The 14,375-nt window shown below is 43.3% G+C and overlaps 1 protein-coding gene and 1 pseudogene across 1 annotated transcript; both read left to right on the forward strand.

Annotated features, from left to right (window-relative positions):
• Positions 1 to 2,069: 2,069 nt before the first annotated feature.
• Positions 2,070 to 5,367, forward strand: LOC144698254 (uncharacterized). Its single transcript, XM_078570234.1, has 2 exons — positions 2,070 to 2,089; positions 4,269 to 5,367. The coding sequence occupies exon 2, from the start codon at positions 4,378 to 4,380 to the stop codon at positions 5,161 to 5,163; it is 786 nt and encodes a 261-aa protein (XP_078426360.1). The 5' UTR covers positions 2,070 to 2,089; positions 4,269 to 4,377; the 3' UTR covers positions 5,164 to 5,367.
• Positions 5,368 to 12,187: 6,820 nt separating this feature from the next.
• The window catches only part of LOC144698002 (uncharacterized), a 131,125-nt pseudogene continuing 128,937 nt past the window's right edge, over positions 12,188 to 14,375 (forward strand).

A 14,375-nucleotide genomic window follows, 5' to 3' on the forward strand; every position in this document is an offset into this window, starting at 1 on the left:
CAGTGTGGGATAGAAGTGACATGGATCAGCAGAGAAGCAACACTTTTCCAATTAGAGCAGAAATAGATGACAGATACAGAATCCCTCTCCCACCTTTGGATTCTTTACTAATTCCATCACCATCACTTTTGCCTTTCATCCTTATCCCTTTTGTTATTTATTCTCTCCTGCCTTCCGCCTGATCAAAAACCTTCCCTTCTGTTCTTTCCCTCTCCCCCTCCCCCTGTCTGTGAACTCTCTGAAAATCTGTAACATCTCTAGCTTCTTTCCCTTTCTGATGGAAGTTCAGCGGCCTGAATCGTTAACTGTTTCTCTCTCCACAGGCTCGGCCCAACTGCTAAATATTTCAAGCATTTTCTGGTTGGGAATGAAAGCGATCAATGTATGGCCATTTCCCCTCTGTCCGGGATGTGTGACACTGATTTCCTGAGTGCAGTGGTCATAATGTTTGCTTGAAATGTGAAATTAGCCGGTGAGATCTCACGTCGAAGATTTGCCATTCAATTGTTTCAGAATGGAGTTGGCACAGTGATAAAATCAGCGAGGATTAATCCAGAGGCCCAGGCACAAGGCTTCAGATTCCAACAAAGCTTGAGACTTAGCTTTTTTTTATTCTTTCATGGGGTGTCGTTGTCGCTGCCTCGGCCAAAATATATTTTCCATCCCTAATTGCCTTTGATAAGGTGGTGGTGAGCTGCTTTCTTGAACAGCTGAAGGCCATATGTTGTGGGTACACACACAGTGCTGCTCGGGAGGGAGTTCCAGGACTTTGACCCAGTGACAGTGAAGGAACAGCGATATAGTTCCAAGTCAGGATGGCGTTTGGCTTGGAGGGGAAGTTGCAGGTGGTTGTGTTCCCATGCATCCTCTTCCCTTGTCCTTCGAGGTGGTAGAGGTCACGGATTTGGAAGGTGCTGTTGAATGAGCGTTGGTGAGTTGGGAATTGAATTAATAAATCTGGAATTGAAAGCTAGTCTCAGGAATGGTGAAGTAAAGCTTTCTTCAATTGTCATGAAAACCCAAATGGTTCACTAATATCCTTTAAGGAAAGAAATGTGACGTCCTTACCCAATCTGAACTACATGCGATTCCAGACCCACAGCAATGAGGTTGACTCTTAACTGCCCCCTAGCAACTCCGTTCAATTGTCATGAAAACCCAAATGGTTCACTAATATCCTTTAAGGAAAGAAATGTGACGTCCTTACCCAATCTGAACTACATGCGATTCCAGACCCACAGCAATGAGGTTGACTCTTAACTGCCCCCTAGCAACTCCGTTCAATTGTCATGAAAACCCAAATGGTTCACTAATATCCTTTAAGGAAAGAAATGTGACGTCCTTACCCAATCTGAACTACATGCGATTCCAGACCCACAGCAATGAGGTTGACTCTTAACTGCCCCCTAGCAACTCCATTCATGGGTTATTAGGGATGGACAACAAATGCTGGACTTGATAGTGACACCAACATCCCATGAAATAATATATTGAAAGATGAGCAATTGGCACTTTGTTTAATTTCATGTCGAACAGGGTGACAATAACTGCTGTCTCATTATTTAAAACCTCGATATTTTACCTATTTAACCAGGTAACGTTAAGTGAGAGAAAACTGATTCACAGTGACCCAAAATACTGAAGCTGCTGGAAATCCAAACTGAAAAGAAAATTTTGGAAGCACCCAGCAGTATCTATGGAAACGGAAACAGAGTGAATGTTTCAGGTCATTGAACTTTAATCCAGTTATACAGTTCTGATGAAAGGTCACAGACCTGAAATGTAAACTATGATTCTATCTCCACATACATTACCAGATGTGATGAGATTTTCTGAATGTTCTGTTTTAATTTCAGATTTACAGCATCTGCAGTATTTTGCTTTTCTTCCAATGTAGAGTGTTGAGAATCTGGAATTCCTTACCAGAATGGTTTCAGATCCATGCCTGGAAACCCATGGGTAAATTCACACTAAGAAAAGGCAGTTCACCTGCTGATAGTTGGAAAGCATTTACTTGGCCATTCCATTTACTGATACAGCAGCACAGTCACAATGGAGAGCAACCATACGGATTCTTCATATGTGCAAAGTGATTTACTCATTTTCCCCACCTGTTAGCATTCCAGCTTTAAAGGTTATAAGGATTTGAACCACAATTGGTGCATTCTGACAAGAAACGGTTTTAATGTTTCTTTTTTTGGGGGGTGGGGGGAATCATTTGTTCACCTCAGTTGTTGAGACACCAGTGAGTTCAAGTCTAACTGTAGGGATTTGTTCTGCTGTTAATTACACTCAGGACAGGACTGTGTTGAAGGACTTGTGCACTTTAGTTGCTGGATCAATTGATTTGCTAATTTTATATCTTGGCCCTATGGCTACAAACGAAACCGGATCATTTAACATAGATAGTTTCTCAACAATATTTTCTTGCAATGGCAGGGCACTTACCCAGCATTCGCGGCGGGTCAGAATGTGCCCAATTCTCACTACAGGAAGCCTCGTGCGCAGGCGCAATGGCGTGTTAGGAATGGCGCATGCGTACTATGTGGTTTCGGCTGGAGCATGCGCAGTGTGGGTGCTGAAGTTGCGGCGAGGTGGTCATACCGACTCCGCAAACGGAGAGAAACAGCTGATTGTCGGAGGGTAATGGAGGCGACGGAGTGGGTGGGGAAACTTCATGAACACCCAGTGGAGGCCTCAAACCCCGAATGAGAACCTATCGGGCCCACGTTAGCGCCGAACGAGTCCGACATCAGCTTCAGGGCCGCGTCTACAGGTTGAAAGCCCGAGATCATGCAGCAGGGCGCATGCGCGGTCACCTGGTCCAGGTAGCAGGAGGAGAGAATATAGTGAATTTTTATCACAGAATTACACTGTGCAGAAGAGGCCCTTCGGCCCGTCGCGTCTGCACCGACACGTGAGAAACACCTGACCTACCTGCCTAATCCCATTTACCAGCACTTGGCCCATAGCCTTGAATGTTATGACGTGCCAAGTGCTCATCCAGGTACTTTTTAAAGGATGTGAGGCAACCCGCCTCCACCACCCTCCCAGGGAGTGCATTCCAGACCGTAACCACCCTCTGGGCTATCCTGGACTGACAGGGATGGATTTTGGAAACTCCTTTTACAGGGGGCTAGAAGGGGAGGATTTACACACAGCAAACTCAGACCAAGAGAAATGTTTGTCTCTTCTCAATTTCTATTCTGGATTTTTTTTAATGCAGTATATTTGAAGAACAGAATTTGAAGACGGGAAACTCACACCAAATGACAGATCAAAACCTGACAGAGTCACTTGATTCATCAGAGCCTGACAGTATGTTTGTGGAAAAAATATTGAAACATCTGTCTGACTGGAAATAGGAAAGGTCATTGTCACGGAGGGATTGGAAAAAAAGGATGAGAATTTTAAATTTAGTTATTGTTTAAGCGGGAACCTGTGTAGGTCAGTGAGTACAGGGTGATGGGTGAGTGAATGGTACGAACTGCAGAGAACAGAGGCAGCAGAAGATTGGATAAACTTCAGATTATCAGGGCTGAATGTGGGAGGCCAGCCAGGTGTGCATTCAAATAGTCAAGGCCAGAGGTAATAAAGGAATGCATGAGTTTCAAGAGCAAATGAGCGGAGACAGGGCCAAGTCAGTGATGTGACTGAGATGGGAATGTGCACTCTTGTAGATGGTACAGACATGTGATCAGAAGCTCAGCTAGTGGTTTAATATTACCCCCTGGTTGTGACCAGTCTGGTTCAGCCCTGAACAGTTACCAGGGAGAGGGATGGTGTCGGTGGCTAGGGAACAAACGACAATGGCTTCAGTCTTCCCAATATTTAAATAGAGGGAATTTCTGTTCATCCAGTATTGGATGTCAGACAAATCAGGACAGTGTGTGACATGAAGGGGAACTTGGAGGTGATGGTGTTCACATACACCTGCTACCCTGGTCCTTCTAGGTGGTGAAGTTTGAGGGTTTGGTGGTTTTGACAATGTTCTGGTTTATTATTACATATATAAAATCCCTCACCTTCGCAACTTTGTTTTCCCTCGTCACATAGAGCTCAGAGTCTTGTGTAGACCCAGACCAGATGGCAAGTTCCCTTCCCTGAAGGACATTAGTTGTTTTTTCATGACAGTCCAGCTGTTTTCATGGCCACTTTTTCCTAGTGCTGGTCCCACAAATTACCAGATTCATTCAGCTAATTTCAGCCTTTGTGTTTATATGGGTTCTCTCTCATTCACTTTTTTCTGTTTTAAATCAATGTCACAGGGCACAAGAATGGGAGGATTTCCAATCTGGAATCTGAAACCAAACATCACATCAGGATCTGACAGAGTCGCCTAATTTATCCTAACCTGAATATCAGCGGATTTTAAACATGGAAGGAGTAAGCACCCTTCACAGTGGAGAGAAAACGTACACGTGCTCTGTGTGTGGGCAAGCCTTCAGCCGATCATCTAGCCTGTGGAAACACAAGCGCAGGCACACTGGGGTGAGATTGTGGAAATGTGGGGACTGTGAGAAAAGGTTCTATGATCAGTTTGAGCTGGCAAATCATTGGCGCAGTCATAGTGCGGAGAGACCATTCAACTGCTCTGTGTGCAGCAAAGGATTCATTACTTCATCCCACCTGCTGGAACACCAGCGAGTTCACACTGGGGAGAGACCGTTCACCTGCTCCGAGTGTGGAAAGGGATTCACTCAATCATCTCAGCTGCTGACACAGCAGAGGGTTCACACTGGCGAGAGACCTTTTAAATGCCCAGACTGTGGGAAGTGCCATAAAAGTTCCGGGGAGCTAATGCGCCATCAACATGTTCACTCTGATGAGAGACCGTTCAGGTGCTCTCACTGCGGGGCTGGGTTCAAGACATCATATGATCTCACAGTTCATCGGCGAATTCACACAGGGGAGAGGCCGTTCACCTGCTCCGAGTGTGGAAAGGGATTCACAACCTCATCCAACCTACTGGACCACCAGCACGCTCATGCTGGGGAGAGGCCGTTTGCCTGCCTCAAGTGTGGGAAGAGATTTGCTCGTTCGTCCACCCTGCTAAGACACCAGCGGTTTCACACTGGGGAGAGACCGTTCATCTGCTCCGAGTGTGGGAAGGGATTCACTACCTCATCCAACCTGCTGAAACACCAGAGAGTTCACAAGTAACGACAATGATTGGATTTTTCTGTTAATCCCATTCAGGACTGAACTTTGTTCATTAGGGTCTGTTTCTGCTCATGTTATTGAACTCCAGCCCAGTTATATCCGTTAATATTGTGGATAAAAGTCAAATAATTCAGCTTTGTGTTGAACGCAGACTGTGTTGAGTCTTTTTAATATCTCCAAAACAAGTTAGTTCCTTTTGAAGGGGTCTCCTTCTCCCCTCTCTCCTCCATCCCACCTCCAACAACAAGTGAGGAGCTCATGGAGATTCTTTGTCACTAAGATTGAGACAATCCGATCAGCTGCCTCTGCTGCTTCCCTCCCTTCCACTAACCCACCTGGACAAACTGTCTCTAAAGTTCCCCCTTGTCAGATCCCTGAATCCACATCTTTCTCCAGTTTCTCTCCCATCTCCCCTCGTGCCCTCTCGGTGTTCATCTTGTCCATAACACCCACCTCCTGCTCCATCCGCTCTATTCCCACTAAACTGCTGATCACCCAACTTCCCCGTGTTCCCTGGTGTTGATAATGGCTACATCTCTTCAAGTGCTGTCCCTCTGTCCTTCAAATCTAGCATCATCACCGACTCCTCAATAAAACTAACCCTTGACCCCACTGTCACTGCCTGAACTTCAACTTCCTTTTCCTCTTCGAAGTCCTGAAATGTGTTAAAACTCCGAAATTTCTGTCCCTCTTTGCCGGGACCCTGTTTGAATCCTTCCAATAAGATTTACATTCCTGGTCTCATCAAAGTTACAGATGACACTCTATCCTGCATCGGCAAACTACCTCATCATTCCTTTTGAACATTCTTCAGCCTTCAACCGGTTAACCAATCCATCTTCCCCCAATGCCTCGCCACTGTTCTCCAGCTGATTGCAACGTCACACTCTGGTTCCTTCCTTATATATATCATTGTAGCCAGAGAATCACCTCCAGGAGCTGTGAATATTTGATTTATATTTTTATATACTCACTGGATAACTAATTGGGTCTCGTTAAACTATACAAGAAAGCATCGTTATCACTGTGATATTACCTTGCAGGACAAATCCTTCTAACTAGAGCAGCTCTTTTAGATAAGGTCATCATGCAAGAGTGAAGACATTGCTGTCCATGACCGAAGCCCAGAGTGGTCCAAACATCTTGTAATTACTATTAAAATGCAATATTCAGCAGAACAAATAAGGTCATAGTGGGAAAATGTTAAAATTAATGGCACTTCACTTAAATGTATGCAAGATTAGTAGCAAGATGGATGAATTCATAACAATTAGAAAAAATGACTATGATATGATAGATATTGGAGTAATAGAGTGTGAAAGTGGCCACAGCTAAGGAATGAAAAATCAAGGCCACTTTGACACTTTGGAAGGAAAGAAAAGGAGGTGGGGTAGCTCTGTTAAAAAAAGATGAGACCAGGACATTGGTGAGAAATGGTCTTGGTCTGAATGAACAAAATGTAACATCAGCTTGGATGGAGCCAAGAAATTGCAAATAAGACGCTGGTGGGAGTGGTTATAGGCCCCTAACAGTATCTGCAATGTAGGACAGTGTATAAATCAATAAATAATGGGGGCTTGTTATAAAGGTGCTGCAATAATCATGGGATATTTTAATTTTAAATTGAATTGGGCCAATAACATTGGATGAATTCATAGAGTGTATTCGGGATTGCTTCTTAGAATAATATGTACTGAACCAACTTGGGAACGGGCTGTTTTAGACCTGATAATGTGTGATGGGACAAGATTAATTCATGCCTCCATAGTACGGGATCCCCTAGATCAGAGTGATCATAACATTTTGGAATTTCACAATCACTTCAAGGGTAAGATATGTGGGTCTTAAACTTGTGGGCAATAACAGGGGTATGAAGACACAGTTGGCTCAAGTGGACTGGTAAAATGCATTAGAAGGTAAGACAGTAGAGAAATAGTGGCAAACATTTAAGAAGATATTTCATAACCAGCAAAAGATATATCCCATTGAGAAAGAAAGACTATCTGTCATGAAGGGATATTAATGCATATAATGTTATTGGAAATTATTTAAAATTGGACTTGTAGCAAGGTCTTTGTGAGAGTGTGTGTGTGTCCTAATTGGATTAAAGCCAGATAGTCTGAGTGCTTTGATGTATAGGAGTTTTGAGATGTTAATTCGGTGAACAATACAATAAAAGGTAAAGAGTGCATTTACATTTTGTTGAATAAACCATTCAAAGACTGGGGGTGAAATCTTGCACCTGACTAGGAGACACCAAGCAATATGTTTATATTACTAATAAAATTGGTACTATTAAAAGAGTTTTATTGTTTGGAGAGGTGGAGTTCAAAGGGCCTGGAGATACGATGAGAATATGCATTCAAAGAGAAGGCTAGGTATATACAGAAGAGTTTTGTGTGAGGAAGTCAGAGGCATGGAAGATCTAATCCTGTAAGCCTACCACTGTGTTTGCGAAGGACCAAATTGAAAGGAACCACATCTTTAATTCATAAGGTAAAATGTGCTTTGCCCAGTGTCTGTTTAAGTCTATGGGTTATTGTTGCCTTGGGGAAGATTACCTGGGAGTGATTAATTTGAGGATTTGTTTAAAAGTTATTATGGTGGTAATTTGTAGATGTATTTAATTTCTTATTAAAATTAATAAATGTTTAATTTAATTTATATAAAAAACCTCTGGTGGCTTGGTGGTTTCATTTTTGAATTCAGAGCTGTATCTCAAACATACCAATTGAAAATATAGGTTATGAAAGTTGTTTAAAGTTTCCCTCTGGGATTTTAAATAACTCAGCCTTTACCAATTGCTATGTCATAACAATCTACAAGAAGGATGCACCACCCATGGCTAACTAAAGAAGTTAAAGGTTGTACCATATTGAAAGAAAAGATCCTCAATGCTGTAAATATTAGTGGTAGCCCAGAGGATTAGGAAAATTTTAGAAACCAGCAAAGGGTGACTAGGAAAATGATAAAGAAGGAGAAATTGCATTACCAGAGAAAAACTAGTAATAAAAATAAGCACAGGCAGTAAAAGGTTCCAAAAGAGTCATACAGACTTGAGATGTTGACTCTGTTCATCACGCCACAGATACTGCCAGACCTGCAGAGTTTTAACAGCATTTTATGTTTTTATTTCAGATTTCCAGCATCTGCAATATTTTGCGTTCAACTTTTTTAGTTTTATTCTTCTTCAGTTTGAAGAAGGAACAAAAAGAATTCAGGTAAAACTGAGTGAAATATGAAAGGAATTGGAAGAACAAAGATTGAAATGGGATCACGTTCATCCTTGATCTGAAAATGAAGTTACATAAATTTGACACAAATATTCACATTTGAAAATGTTTCTTCAGCCCCTTTTCAAGCAAGCAGAGAAGTTAACCCTTTCCAATCACAGCATGGTGACAATTTGAAGAAAATGCTTTGCTTTTTAAATATTTGGCTTCATCCCATTTGTTACATTTCAAGACAAACTGCCTGAGAACAGGAGATGTGGGAGTTATCTCCAAACTGATTGCAAGCACCTGTACTCCTGTCTCTGACCTATAAACAACATATTATGTGAGTACTAAATGGAATATAAAGGTCGTCCAGTGCTCCTGAATGAGATAGAATAGTAATTAATGGAATGACGTATTTAGAATAAAAGATAGAGAAAATCACACCACCAATTGGGAAATTGAATAATTCACCTGGGTATAGTTCAAGGGAATAGTTCAGTCTGATATACATGCACATTCCAGTCAAAGTCAGGAAAATATAGATGAGGCCAGTAAATTGATAGATTGAACTTGGTGATGTTTGTGTCCTTGCCTCTGCATATAAAAACTTAATTTGATATCCTGTCCACTATCTGAGGCATCAGAACCATGCAGGGGCAGATAAGCAAAGATCTTAAAGCAGAAACCCCTGTGACATTTTGACGAGATCGCCTGAAAGGCCAAGAGTGGCTTGCATAAGTTGGCACATGCAGCATGCTATTGGGATACGGCGTGAGTGTGCAGATGTGATTTGTTATGAGAGGTGTAATTAACATGTGGAAATGCATGGTGACCCTGCATTGAAGAACAGTTCCCAGACATGCTCAGCTACTTGACAACAGAACAACATGAAGTGACTGTTGTGGAAAATTGAATGAGGCAACATTTTAAATCATCAAGACATTGACACATACCCCATAGAGAAACTGACTTTCAAACATTCAGGATAGAATTAAACACACTGGTATATAGCAGAGGGAGTAAAATTAATGTGAAGAAGGAAATAGAATCTGGATGTAGGAAATATCCACAAGGTGGATGCAGGTGAACAGAGAGCTGTAGAATCTTTAAAGTCTGTGCATGAACTTTTAATTGAATCAGATATATTTGCAACATGCCAATAATTTAGAATTGTGTGAGATGATCGGCAGGTGGGAAAGGTGAATCTAAGTCGATAGTTATCATATTTTAGTGGAAAAGTTTTGACATTTATCCTTGGTGGCAGCTCAAGTGTTTGTGTTGCTGAATCTGATCATTCTAGTAGCTTTAGTATGTTATCTACAGTTTGTCATCAAGAAATTAAGGAAAACAAGCTCGTAGCTTAGAAATAGTGAGGTTTGAAAGAAGTCAGCTCTGAGGAGTCAATATTTCCTTCTCAAGATTGGACAGTGATTTCTCACAGATCTCCCAATCTTGTATTGAATGTATTGAATATTATAGGAATAGCGCTCTCTCTCTCTCTCTCTCTGTGTCTCGCTTTGGAACAAAGATTCCTGGCTTGACAAACATCGGACAACATATCCCAATGTTACCTCATCGGGATGGATTCGGTAGTTAAGGAACCAAATTTGTGTGGTGACCGAAGACAATAGCTTTGATGTTGCCAATTTTAAAAAGGAGCAAATGTCTGCTCATCCAGTACTGGATGTCAGGTAAGTAGTTTGATAATTTAGTAACAGTGGAGGACTGGAGAGGGATGGTGGTGAGGTACAGCAGGGCATTGTAAATGTACATGTGAAAATTAACACTGTGCTTTTGGAAGATGCTGCCTAGTGGCAGCATGTAGATGAGAAATAGGAAGGGCCAAGGATAGATCCTGTTTTTAGGATGGGTCAGGACAGTGGATTTAAAGGTGAGAGCAACAGTACCAGAAGAGAGAGAAAACCGTGAACAATATCAGCTAACATGGAGAAGCTGGATGGTCAGCAGTTAGTGGGAACAGGGTCAATGGAGCAGAAGGCAAGACCCATGGACAAGATGAGCACTGAGTGGGCATGAGAGGAAATTGGAGAGAAACTGGAGAGACAAGTGAGTTCAGGGCTCAGACATGGGGCACCTTTACAGAATGTTGGCCCAGTGGGCTACTGGAAGGGAGAGAAGCAGCAGAGGCAGCTGATTGGATTGTCTCAATCTTAGTGACAAAGAAGCTCCATGAGATCCTTGTATTTGCTGTTGGAGGTGAGGACAGAGGAGACTGGAGAGGGAGAGCATTTCAAAAGAAACTAACTACTTTAGGGATATTAAAAAGACTCAACACACTGCGTGTTTTATACAAAGCTGATTTATTTGTATAAATTTATCCACAATATTAACCTCTATAACTGGGCTGGAGTTTATCAACATCAGCAGAAACTGACCCTAATGAACATGGTTCAGTCATAAATATGATAAACAGAAAAATCCAAATACTGTTGTTACTTGTGAACTCAAATTACTGCTTCAGGTTCGCGTGACTCTTTTGAAGAGGAAGAGCCACACGGACTCAAAACGTTAACTGAATTTCTCTCTCCACAGATGCTGCCAGACCTGCTGAATCTTTCCAGCACTTTCTGTTTTTATTTCTGTTTTCCAGGATGTTCAGTATTTTGCCTTTATAGTTGTGAACTCATTGGTGTCTCTGCAGTGTGGATGAACAACAAAATCCCTTCCCACGCTGGGAGCAGGTGAACAGCCTCTCCCCACTGTGACTTCACTGGTGTACAGTAAGGTCAGAGGATTACCTGAACCCAGACGCACAATGAGAGCACCTCAATGGTCTTTCATCATTGTGAACATATTAATAAGGCATCAGTTCCCTGAAACATTTCTAGCACTTCCCACAGCCTGGGCATTTAAAAGGCCTCATCAGTGTGAACTCACTAGTGTGTCTGCAGATGGGACAACTGAGTGAATCCCTTTCCACAGTTGGAGCAGTTAAACGGTCTCTCGTCAGTGTGAACATGTTGATGGGACATCAGTTTCCCAAACCTTTTAAAGCACTTCACACACTCTGGGCATTAAAAAGGTCTCTCGCCAGTGTGAATGCGCTGGTGTCTCAGCAGGTGGGATGATATCCTGAACATCTACCACACTGTGAGCAACTGAACAGCCTCTCGCCAGTGTTAATTCAATGTGTTTCAGCAGGTCAGTCCAAAGAGACAAACATTTCTCTGGGTTTGAGTTTGCTGTGTGTAAATCCTCCCCTTCTAACCCCCTGTAAAAGGAGTTTCCAAACACTCGGTGTAAACTGGGCTCTGGGAGTTTGTAATCCGGGTTTGGTGTCCTACACCGGGTGTTTATGAATCCTCCCAGTCCACCCTCCGGCTCCATTCCTCTCCTGCACTCGGCCCTTTCTGACCCGCTGAGTTTTCAATCTGACAGCCTTCATCCCGGTCCCGCACCCATACTGCGCATGCTTCACTCCCAGCTCGACCCCGCCTCCATTCACTCCGATTGGCTGGAAGACCAACCCCGCCCCCTCTTCCTATTGGTCCGGAGCTGCCTTCAATCATTTTGAGTTGGAGCATGCGCAGTCCGTGGAGACAGACAGGAGGAGAGCTCGAGCGAACGGATTTAAAATGCGGGTTTAAAAAGACCGAGTGCGGATTCAGAGCTGAAAATAAACCCGTGAACGTAGATGGGGCCGGCGGGCGAGTTGTTTGGCTTCAGAAAGTCACGGTTTCGGCCCCAAACCCTCAATGAGGAGACATCGCCGCGTTTGCTCGGCTCTGGAGTAAAGTCCGAGTGAACGGCCGCCATCTTTATCCGGGCAACAGAGCGAGGCGCGCATGCGCGACCCCATCCGCACCGGGACACTGAGCAACAGCCCGAGGGAGACATTCATCAAATGTGTGTTCACCAGGAGTTTTATATCAGCAGCAAGAGAATTGTAAACCGACAGTCACTCAGTAGTACAGAATTTAAACATTGCTGAAAAGAGACACACTGTTGAAGCTTTTCCTGTTGCACTCATCCGGACAGATGCAAGAAAATCAAAGTTCAAACAACAATTTATACTGCATGAGGAAAGGGTGATGACTGGTTGGCCAGTCGGCTCTGATAGGTCAAGGCGTCGGCATGGGGAATTCACCAGGGAGCCATCATCGCCCCCCCCCCCCGCCATGCTTTTGTTTATTTCGATAAATGGTGCCATGCCTAGACATTATCCTTCTGTCTGCAGAGGACAGGTCCCTGTGTTTGAATATATGTAGCTTCTAACAAGCGTAAGTGGGACACACTACGAGCCCGACTGATAATCTTTGAAATTGGTATTCTTGCGCCTGTCCTGATGATTACAAGATAAAAAGTTTTGATGGAATGCCACATTTATCACCAAAACTCAAGTATCTTCAAGGAGGAAATTGTGTTAGACAGAGGGAGAGGTGTAGGGGGAGAATTTCAGAGCTTGGGGATGAGGGAACTGAAGGCACGGTCGCTAATGGTGGAGCGATTAAAACAGGGAATACACAAGACCAGAATTAGGGCAGTGCACATATCTCAGAGGGTTGTGGGGCTGCAGGAGATTACAGAGATAGGCAGGGGTGAGGCCATGGAGGGAATTGAAAACAAGGATGAGAATTTTCACATCAAGTTGTTGCTAGACTGGGAGTCAAGGTAGGTCAGGAAGCAGATGGGTGACAGGAACAGGACTTGCTACGAGTGAAGACACAGATAGCAGATCTTTGGATGGCTTCAAGTTTACAGAGGGTAGAATATGGGAGACCAGCAAGGAATGTGTTGAAATAGTCGAGTCTGGAGGTAACCACGACAAGGATGAAGGTTTCAACAGCAGAAGCACTGAGACAGGGTGAGGCTGGGTGATGTTATGAAGGTGTAAACAGGCCACTTAGTGATGGTACAGATATGCGGTCAGAAGCTCATCTCAAGATGAAATGTAACACCAAGATTGTGAAAAGACTGGCTTAATCTCAGACTGTTCCCAGGGAGAGGGATGGAGTTGGTATCTGGGAAATGGAGATTGGAGCAGGGACTGAAAACAGTGTCTTCAGTCTTCTCAGTGTTTAATTGGAGTTAATTAGTCATCAGGAAGAGAAGCAGGAACCAGAATGGGCCATGAGACTGATCCTAGATTTATCTTAGTTAGAGAGGGAGAGAAGGAAGGAAGGAAACCCTGGGAGGTTTGGAGAAACCACCCTCACAATCACTCATTAAATCTCCACACAGTAAGTTTTGGACACAAAGTTATCCTGTATGGTCGGTCAGGGGGTTTCAGATTAATGTTTTCTCACGAATAATGACTGAAGTGAATGATCAAAAAAATTGTTATCTCTGGTTGTACAAATTTGTTAAAAAGATACAGAAATAATCGTCCAAAGCTGTATTTGGAGCGTGTGTGGGATGGGGATTTGCAGCTTTGGGGGAACAAGAGAGGAAAAAATGTTCCATAGAAACTAGAATTGTCTGTTCTGAATTTCTATCCTGTTCTTACAGTGATGACTTTTGTAAACTCCTTTTACAGAGAATTAGAAGAGGAGGATTTGCAGACGGGAAACTCAAACCAAACATCACATCAAGATTTGACACAGTCGCTCGATTCATCAGGACCTGAGTACAGTCGATCATTGAATGTGGAAGGAGAAATGTTTGTCTGTTCTGTCTGTGGGAAAAGATTTCAAACATCAGTGTGACTGGAAAAGCACCGAGACACACACGGACACCCGAGTGAGAGTGTCCCAGTGAACTGACTGTGGAAAGAGCTTTAACCAGTTACACAGCCTGAGAAAAAACATCACACCATTCACAGCGGGGAGGAACAGTACACTTGTTCTGCTGTGGACAAGGCTTCAACTGATCATCAAACCTGGAGAGAGAGAGGGACACAGGCGCCATGGAGAAACTGTGGAAATGTGGGGACTGTGGGAAAGAATTCAATTACCCATCCCAACTGGAAATTCATCAATGAAGTCACACTGGAGTGAGACCATTCACCTGCATTGAGTGTGGGCAGGGATTCAC

The sequence above is a fragment of the Cetorhinus maximus genome, chromosome 23 (genome assembly GCF_964194155.1).
Source record: "Cetorhinus maximus chromosome 23, sCetMax3.hap1.1, whole genome shotgun sequence".
Taxonomy (NCBI): domain Eukaryota; kingdom Metazoa; phylum Chordata; class Chondrichthyes; order Lamniformes; family Cetorhinidae; genus Cetorhinus; species Cetorhinus maximus.

What these genes read in the sequence shown, in the direction of transcription:
- LOC144698254 (XM_078570234.1), top strand. Translation starts at nt 4,378, where the DNA reads ATGGAAGGAGTAAGCACCCTTCACAGTGGAGAGAAAACGTACACGTGC.